General features: G+C 43.2%; 1 protein-coding gene across 1 annotated transcript; it reads right to left on the bottom strand.

Moving 5' to 3' along the window:
* Positions 1-1,967: 1,967 nt before the first annotated feature.
* On the bottom strand, positions 1,968-3,164 carry LOC130481668 (ADP/ATP translocase 3-like). Its single transcript, XM_056854422.1, has one exon. The coding sequence runs from the start codon at positions 3,162-3,164 to the stop codon at positions 2,268-2,270; it is 897 nt and encodes a 298-aa protein (XP_056710400.1). The 3' UTR covers positions 1,968-2,267.
* Positions 3,165-10,249: the final 7,085 nt, after the last annotated feature.

Here is a 10,249-nt window from a genome sequence, read left to right on the forward strand (position 1 = left end):
GGGATTGGGTAAACCGAGGAGGGCGTGCCAAATAGTCTCGACGTGGCAGTGATCCCTCGTGAGGGAGGGAGGGGAAAGGGGAGGAGCCTCGCCGTCGACAGCGCCGTCACAGACCCAGAGCGAAAAGACTGAGTCGGGTCATTTGCATAAAAGGAACCGTCGTGGCGCGTTACCGACCCATACGCTTCCTGTCGCTGAAGCTCTCGCCAGGCGGGGTCGCTCTCGTGACATGCTGGTCCATTCATTGGGTTGCCAGCCTCCAGGTACTTAAACAAAAACTCACTCCACTGTAAAAAGTATTGATGCAAATAGACAGTAGCAGGCAAAAAAATGAATCAAACAACAGGCAATGAGTAGCAAACAACAAAACAGCCAAAGCTGTAATTGCAATACATAACAATAGAAATATTATACGACGAGGCTAAGCAACCGAGGTTACAAAGCTGAAATGTCACAACATGAGAGAGGAAAACGACCAGCTAAGAAAAACTGTAGAAGTGCAAAAAAGTTCACGTAAGACATAAAGTCACGTTCTAGTCATATGAATGGGTCTTCAGGCGACGGAGATGCAGATGGTAACACGGCTCCGTAACGCGGCGAAAACGCTGGAATACATCCGGAGCCGCGTTACCATCTGCATCTCCGTCGCCTGAAGACACATTCATATGACTAGAACGTGACTTTATGTCTTACATGAACTTTTTGCACTTCTACAGCTTTTCTTAGCTGGTCGTTTTCCTCTCTCATGTTACGTTTCAGCTTTGTAACCTCGGTTGCTTAGCCTCGTCATATAATATTTCTATTGTTATGTATTGCAATTACAGCTTTGGCTGTTTTGTTGTTTGCTACTCATTGTCTGTTGTTTGATTCATTTTTTGCCTACTACTGTCTATTTGCATCAACCTCCAGGTACTATCTGGAGATCTCCTGCTATTAAAACTGATCTCCAGCCGATAGAGATAGAGATCAGTTCCCCTGGAGAAAATGGCCGCTTTGGCAATTGGACTCTATGGCATTGAAGTCCCTCCCCAAATCCCGCCCTCCTCAGGCTCTGCCCCAAAAACCTCCCGCTGGTGGCGAAGAGGGACCTGGCACTTTTGACGAACGTGATAGGTTGTGGGAAGGCCTGGCTTCAGATTTTGAGTTCTTTGTTGGTGACGAGTGAGTCTGCCCTTCCCCACAGGAGCGTTGTGAGGATAATGAGGAGACAAGCACAAATTCCATCCTGAGTTGCTTGGCGAAAGAAAAATATACTGCAAGGGGAATGCACAGAGTTGCCAACTCCAGCTTGAGGGGGTTTAGGTAAGGTGGAACTCAGCGAGGGGGGTGACAGTTACTCCCCGGTCCAGCAATTTCACATTGTCATGTCATTCCCCCCTTCTTGTGAAGCTGCTCCCTCCTTTCAGTGTTCAGATTTAAACTGCTCCTCTTACATCACTTTGACCAAAACCCAGGAGATGGTTTAGCACAGCGTTTCCCAAACTGTGCTCCATGGAGCACTTGGTGCTCCGCGAAACATCTCCTAGTCCTCCGTGAAGAGATTGGAAAGAAAAATGCTACTGTCATTTGGTTTAGTATATAGGTGCTTGGTGAAAATTAGTGCTCCGTGACTAATTTCTAGCCTGAAAAGTGCTCTGTGACTCAAAAAGTTTGGGAACCGCTGGTTTCGCAGAACATACGGCCCCATTGAAATGGCCTACCAATTTGGCTTACTGGTCGCATGCCTGGAAGTCAAGTGTGCTGATTTTTGGTTGGTTTTGGTCTATGTTGGGAAGTAACCTGAAGCCCCCCCTTTTTTTCAGGGTTAAGTACATTTATTGTTTCACAGAATGCCCCAAATTTAAAAGAACACAAATTCTAGATGTTCAGCTGTGCAAACAGTACATGGTGCTTAAGTACAAGTGGGAAAAACATGATTTGTTACATGAGTGCTTCTCCAAACATGATTTTATGGTCCTGTAAAGTCTTGAAACTTCAAGCTGATCTACAGGCAAGCGCAGATCAGCTCCCTTGGACCTAGTACAACCTCCACTATAATAAACTTCGACAACAGACAATCAGTGAACTGAACTGCCTATTCTGATGCCTAATAATGGTATTCCAAAGTATATCATTTCACTGAAAGTAGTTTCTAAGCACTACTTAGAAACATGATCTGGCCCCAATAAGTAGACTCTGCCCAGGAATTTCTAAAAGTCAAATGGTCCATAATGGTAAGTTATGCTACATGATCTGTTCAATTTAACCTCACAATTCTAGTCAGATAGTTAGATTAATTTTTTGAATTCATCATACAACACAAGAAGAAAAGCACCACCCGTGCCTTGAAGGACATTAGACCACGCGCCCTTGAAGAAAGCTTTTCCACCTTCATCTCTTGCTATCTTCTTCCAACAGTCAATAGTTCCAGAGTACATGATGTCAGCTGCTTTACGCCCAGACTGCATCATCATACGACGGCGCACTGTGTCAAAGGGATAGGAGACCATACCAGCTACTACAGTTACAGTCTGTGCAATCATCCAGCTTATCACAATATGTGTGTTTCGAGGATCTGGAAGCATACCTTTTGCGGTGTCATAAACTCCAAAGTAGGCAGCTCTGTAGATGATTATACCCTGGACAGAGACATTGAACCCTTGATATAAGCCACGTAGGCCATCAGACCTGAAAATTTTCACTAGACAGTTGCCCAAACCGGTGAATTCTCTGTCAGCACCAGCCTTTCCAACATCAGCAGCCAGACGGGTTCTTGCAAAATCCAATGGGTAGACAAAGCAGAGAGATGTAGCTCCAGCTGCACCTCCAGAAGCCAAATTACCAGCAAAATACTTCCAGAATTGTGTGTGTTTGTCTACTCCACCCAAGAACACTTGCTTATACTTATCCTTGAAGGCAAAGTTGAGTGCCTGAGTGGGGAAGTATCTGATGACATTGGCCAAGTTTCCACGCCAAAAGGATAATGCTCCTTGCTCTTTTGGAATGCGAACTACACAATCAATAATTCCTTTGTACTGTTTCTCAGCAGCAATCTGTTTACTTGCATGTTGTACCTGGAGCAACAGCTTGACCCGCTCGATAGGCGCCACTGCCGTCTTGCTGATCGCCGCGGCCACGCCGCCTGCTAGGAAGTCCTTGGCGAAGGAGATGGCCTGGTCTGCCATGATAGCAGCTTGCCGCACGCAAAGAAAGGCCCTTTTTCACAGGCTTTGCCCAGAGTTTCAAAAGCTAGTTGTTCGGCCCGATTGAAACATGACACTGTCCTGTGGACCTTTGCACTGCCTGAAAGTAGGCTGCTACATGGCATAGCTGACCCTAAGCCTACATGGCACACTATTGCATTAGTAGTAGCTCATATTCAAGGGCAGAGTCCCACGAGAGAGTGCTTTTGCTTCCTCGGAGCTCTTTCTGAGCAGAAGAAAATCTTTTTAAAACTCAGGCTTGGATTTCTCCCCCCCTCTCCTTTCAGATTGCTCTGTTTTTTATGTTGTTCTTAAAAAAATTTTTAATGCGGCAGTTGGGTTGGGGGGGAATTTAACTCACATAAGCACTATAAGTAAGCCAATTAATTACAAAGCAGCATTTAAAGGGGCAGGACTGGATTTTAGCTTGGAGACTGCTTTCCAACAGGAAAGTGTGGGTCCAGCGAGCAATGAACCTCAGGTAAAACTCCCATGCATAAATGACCATAAACTTCCCCAGACACCCTTTCCTATGGCATTTAACTCTCTGTTCTCTTCTGTGACTGCAAGCTGCAAACAAGAATTCTCTGTCTCTTATCTTCTCTATAATTTTCCAGTTCAGCTTCACAGCATTTCCTTTAATGAAGGAAAATGGGTGGGATGAAAGAGCCTCCTCTGAATCTGGGGGGGGGTATAGAATTATCTTTTCCCTCCCCCCCCCCAGTCAATGCACAAGTACCTGTCTGGATGCGTTCCCTCCAATACACTCCCTTTTCTGGCAACGTTGTTACCCAAATCGGCATACACAAAATGTCTTTTATGTGCAAAGGCATCTCCTTGCTAGCAGAGAGCAAACACATACATTTCGGGGTACTTTAAAATATATTTGGGATCTTAACCCTGTGTATATACCAAGGTTCGGATTAAAGCCAGCACTTGAAAGAATGAGAGGGTATAAGCTTAAATGCTTAAATTTAATTTAATTAACAGAAAAGAAACCAAATTACATGATTTGCAGAGTAAAATGAAAGTATATAGGAAAGAAAAATGTTTTAGTAAAACAACACCAGATCTTTTTCTAATAAATTACCTGCCTATAAGGGAAAACTGAAAGGTGAAAACAAGACTCGTGAGCCTTGTCTTGGAGAGAAGGGGGACAGGTTCCTCGGCAGTGATGAAGCAGCTTTAGAAGCTTGAAGCTGACCAGGCAGGGGGAGAAAGTACAGCAAAGCAGATAATCTAGTGAATTCATATTATATGAGATTAATTTTAATTTTATTTTTTGCTCTTATATCCTGCCCTCCCCAGCAAGCCGGATCAGGGCAGTTCACAACACAAGCAGCCTCAGAAATACAATAAAATACAAGAAAGAGCAATAAAATGGCATTAAAATATTGATTAAAAACAGGCGCCATAAAACAATCATAATACGTAAATCATCATTCATAATTAAAATTCTAATAATTCAGGTAATTCTGATGGTGCCAATTGCAGAAATATGCACTCCAGCAGGGCCTGTGAGCAGTCAGGACCCCCGTGCCATTAATAGGGTTGCCAGGTCTCTCTTCGCCACTGGCAGGAGATTTTAGGGGCGGAGCCTGAGGAGGGCGGGGTTTGGGGAGGGGAGGGATTTCAATGCCATAAAGTCCAATTGCCAAAGCAGCCATTTTCTCCAAGTGAATTGATCAGTTGTAATAGCAGGAGATCTCCAGCTACTACCTGGAGTTTGGCAACCCTAACCGTTAATATTAAATATTTATTAATGGTAAATTTACTAATGGTAAATAATGGTAATATTCATTTACCATTAATATTAAATATAATGTAGATTGAAGGTAAGGGGGGATGCGAAAGGGAGGCCAGCACTGATGGTAAACCATAGCGGCCCTCAACCATAGTCCTGGTGGAATAGCTCCATCTTGCAGGCCCTGAGGAATTCCTTAAGATCTTGCAGGGCCCTAGTCTCACTTGAGAGCCTATTCCACCAGGCATACATACTTCCACCAAGTTATATAAGGGAAAGGAGTAGGAGACAGAGCGAGTCAGGGAGGGAGGTGAAGGGAAGCTATTGAGTGTATGCAGGTAACCAATGAGCTGGGCAAGTTACTAGTGGAGGCGAATCTCTTTCTTTTTTCCAGGAACTTGGGGAAGGAGGGTGTTGCCAGGTGGCCAGAATTGTTTCATCTGTGCCTTTGGGATGCAAGCACACTGATCTCCGCAAAATGCTGCTCCTGGAGGAATAGGAGACCCTGAGGAATGACATGCGTGGGGTTTGTTGAAGGAACAGGAAGTTGGTGGAAATTGCCAATCAATCCTGGGTACAACCCATTGTTTCTCCCCTACTATAGCTAGATTCAGAATCTTGGAAGAACATCATTTGGGACTCAGTGTGAGCTTCCTTTCCCATTTTTTCATCTCTGTGCTATAATTTGATAGCTCTACATTTCACAACCATGTGTCTTCAAAAATAAAATCAACAGGATCTCAGCATCACGTCACAGTCTCATCAACTCTTAATCCCCCCATGTAGTCATCCTTTTAATTCCTTTGTTTCTAGTTTGTTTTTTAGTAACAGACTGGCTGTATTCACACAAAATACAGAAACCTCTGTTATAAGTACATCGTCTGGAATAGGAATTATGAGTCGATTACACATGCTTGTGAAAATAGCACTCTGAAAACTGTTCACACCTCAACATCAGCTTTGAAAATACAAGGAGGCTAGAGTTTTCAAGGTTTTGTGTACTTTTCTCACATCTGCTTGGAGTTAGGAATGAGTAGATTCTGCCAGCTCCATCCCGACTAGGATTTGTTTCTTCTTTGCTTCTGGGGTTTCATTCTGATAGACATCCTCTTCAGGATACAGAGCAGTTCCATCCAGTAGTGACCCTTCCATCATCCTGCTATTACAACTGATCTCCAGCCGATAGAGATCAGTTCACCTGGAGAAAATGGCCGCTTTGGCAATTGGACTCTATGGCATTGAAGTCCCTCCCCTCCCCAAACCCTGCCCTCCTCAGGGTCTGCCTCCAAAACCTCCCGCCGGTGGCAAAGAAGGACCTGGCAACCCCATTTACTGGATCTGGTGTACTGTACAATGCAAAAGTTTTCATTACTTACAATGAAGGCATTTCATTATTTAGTCAGCACTAGGTATATTTTGCCCTGACCTGGATGGCCCAGGCTAGCCTGATCTCGTCAGATCTCAAAAGCAGGGTCAGCCCTGGTTAGTATTTGGATGGGAAGTCACCAAGGAATACCAGGGTTGCTGTGCAGAGGAAGGCATTGGCAAACCACCTCTGTTAGTCTCTTGCCTCGAAAACCCCATAAGGGGTCGCCATAAGTTTTCTGTGACTTGAAGGCACTTTACACACACGCAGGTATATTTTAGCAGATCAGGTTATCTCACAGTCTCATCACCGACTCTATATCAGCTAATTGTCTTGGCAAGATACAGCAATTGTTTGACTATGTTTATGTCTCCTGGGCCGCTACTGCAATCAGTGCCACTTTATCAGTAATGAATTTCCTTGCTCCCTAAAGGTTTAGCAAACCTTTTCAGCATCAGACCTTACTTTACAATATGCTTATTATTGTAAAGTTCCAAAACAAATCCTCCCCCACCCCACCCCGGACACTGCATGCAGTAGACAACACAATACATTATGGGTGATGTCCCCCATCGCCTCCTGACTGCAGATACACTGGTGTAAATTTACAATGCCATCCTAAGCAGAGTTCTGACCTAAAACCTGCTTAGGATAGTGCTGGTAGTATCGCTAGTGTTAAGCGAGGCCAAGGGCATTGTTTGAAAGCCAAGTTCCACTAAAATATTTCTCAAAGAGTTGAATACAGTAAATAATTCGAACAATTAGGGTTGCTAGGTCCCCCTTCGTAAGTGGCGGGAGGTTTTTGGGGTGGAGCCTGAGGAGGGTGGGGTTTGGGGAGAGGAGGGACTTCAATACCATAGAGACCAATTGCCAAAGTGGCCTTTTTCTCCAGGTGAACTGATCTCTATCAGCTGGAGATCAGTAGTAATAGCAAGAGATCTCCGGCTAGTACCTGGAGGTTGGCAACCCTATGAACGATAAATTGGCAAAGTGTGATCATGCTTTGTAAATAGACATCACTCTTCTGTCTGACCAGATGTCTTTTGCATATATCTTGCCCTTGACAGCATTTATATCAGCAGCAGCTCAGGGGACACAGCACAACTGAAGATCCACAATGTTTAGCCCAGCTGGTAATGTGTAGATACCTCATCAGAAATTATTTCAAGCAGGTATGAATCAGCACAAGAAGTTCTACAAGACCGTGATTGCTTCAGAAGTGGGTCCGTTGTATTTTGCTGCAAGCTGCTGTCTCCATTCCATTAAAAACTCTTGTTTGCTAACGTGTTTTGGAGACTGTGATTTGGACAAGTGATGCTAGAAAACCGGAAAGAGGCAGAAATGTGTACAGCCAGCAGATGGCGCTTATTGCTCATTTGATGCATCTCCAGTTTCCTTTTTGCAATTCAGCCCCAGTCTCCAGAACAGGAACTTATTAATTGAATAATAATGTACAGTAATATGTATTCATCATAAATGATAATTTGATGATGAATGCAACCTTGTTCTCTGCCCCTATGAAAAATACTGGATACATGCCTCTCCGTGAAATTTTACTTGCCAGTGGTCATTCTGGAAAAATACTTAGGGTGTAACTTTGCTTAGGACTGCGCTGCTAGTTGTCTAGTCACCAGACTGGATGTGCTAGCTCATAAATACTTAGTTCAAAATGGTGTCTGATTATTTGCTGCCTTTGTAGATTATTCATGAAAGGGCCCTTGTAGAGTTTTCTTTGCTGACTGGTCTTGTTCTTTTAAAAATTAGCTGTTAAATTTTGGGTTGGTGTGTTTAATTTTTTTTTAATTAGCTCTCAGTGTGATTACTGAGTCAAAATACTATATGAATATATATGCTAAGGTCTGTGGGTTCTGTTGTACTTCCATGGTTTTGGAGGGAAAGGAGGAAAACAACACCAAGAAACAGGATAAATTTGTCTTTTTTGGCACAAAGGCTAGTCCTACTTCCTCTTCCAACCATCACAATAGACACTGAGCCTCTTGAAACAGAAACACTTGCGCATAGTGCCAGATAAAATTTTTTGGAGCTAAAACCAAAGAACTTATTCCACTTTATGCTTCTGAAACTAATCACAGACTAAGGCCCAGTCTGTGCAATCAAGACATGCCCCAAATGCAATTTTCTACTTTTGTGTGATAATATCAGCCATTCCCATGGCGTGATAATCCAAACTAAAGTTACAATTTGCAATCTTGTTACAGGTGATATAGGTAGGGTTGCCAGCTCCAGGTTATGAAACACCTGGAGATTTTAGGGGTGGAGCCTGAGGAGGTTGGGGTTAAGGGGGAGGGACTTCAATGTGGTATAATGCCATAGAGTCCACCTTCCAAAGCACCCATTTTCTCCAGGTAAACTGATCTCTATCGCCTGGAGATCAGTTGTAATAGATTAATGTATATTGGTTGCACATCTAGACAGATCAGACTTAGGATCGGGGAACATCGTGCCCGTATTCGGGCCAGAACTCAGGAAGCCCCGATGGTACAACATTACATTTTCCATGGCCATTCTGACACTGGCTGTTACCGCACTAGGTATTCCCAGCGATGTATTAAGAGTTTGAAAATGTTATAAAAAATACTGTTCGCACTTTCTATGTATTCCCACCGATGTATTAAGAGTTTGAAACTTATAAAAAATACTGTTCGCACTTTGTTTGGCCTCTTTAGCTGTGAAAACGTCTTCCAACCATTTTTTAGCCATGGCATCCAAAAACCCTTTTAAAGCAATGTTTTTTTATAACATTTTCAAACTCTTAATACATCGCTGGGAATACCTAGTATGGTAACAGCCACTGATTTATTATTCTTTGTGCTTTGGCAATACAAACCTCGACCCTTTCATATTCAAGATGAGAAAAAAATCCTATTGCAACAGGAAATGCGTTTCATTTTTGCTTTCCAAACGTTAATGACCAATGGATTGAACAGTGAATTCGATCTTTCCTGTTTTGTCTAGGGGATTCTCTATGTAGACTAATTAACTACCATGCAACATTAGTTATATCTCTTTAAATAGCCATGGCTTAACTTCAACTTGAGATTTCTCAGGCAACATGTAACCATCCTATTGGCTAACAGAGCTATTTCAGCCAAATTAGCAGGGCAGCTGATACCGCCACAAGAGAGAAGGAGTGCGTGAACACACAGTTTGTGTATGGGACGTACAAATTGGGGTAAGATGCTGAATTTACCACGCAACCCATGTGGTTATGTGAATATTATGTTTTATATTTTGAAGATTATATGAATTTTTTTTGTTACAGCTTGACGGTCATATACCGGCTGCATATGACACAATTCGTCTTTAATTGTTAATTGTACAATGAGCTGATGAAGCCAGTCGAAACGTGTCACAACTAGTCTCACGTCCTCCTTTGGATTTCACTTGCCTCCGGGCCTCTCCTGGACTTTTACACCCTCAGAAACTTAGTGCCGGACGGCATCTACGAGGTCCTCTTGGTCCTTAATTGGGTGTTCATGCAACCTAACTATGAGGCTTACGCCCTAGTCCTTTGGTTGCATTGTTGCAGAATTGCAATTCCTATGTTTCAGACTGTCATGCACTCAATGTTTTGTATGTTTGTGTGTTGTGAGTTAGTTTATGATGTTAGTAAGTCTCAACAAATGGCATGCTGTTAATGCCTAACATTGTCATTAAATTTTGTTTTGATATTTTATAGTTTTGTTATTGTACACGATAGACTGAATACTGTATGAGACTCTGTGCTGCTACTACCTGGACATTGGCAACCCTAGATATAGGGTTGCCAGCTCTGGGTTGGGAAATTGCCAGACATTTGGGAATTAAGCCTAGGGAGGATAGGGTTTGGGGAAGGGTGGGACCTCAGTGGGGTATAATGCCATAAACCCACCCTCCAAAGCAGCCATTTTCTCCGTCTCTGATATCTGGCAATGAGTTGTAACCCTGGAAGATCTG

This window comes from Euleptes europaea, chromosome 8, assembly GCF_029931775.1.
Source record: "Euleptes europaea isolate rEulEur1 chromosome 8, rEulEur1.hap1, whole genome shotgun sequence".
Classification (NCBI taxonomy): domain Eukaryota; kingdom Metazoa; phylum Chordata; class Lepidosauria; order Squamata; family Sphaerodactylidae; genus Euleptes; species Euleptes europaea.

What these genes read in the sequence shown, in the direction of transcription:
- LOC130481668 (XM_056854422.1), bottom strand. Translation starts at nt 3,164, where the DNA reads ATGGCAGACCAGGCCATCTCCTTCGCCAAGGACTTCCTAGCAGGCGGC.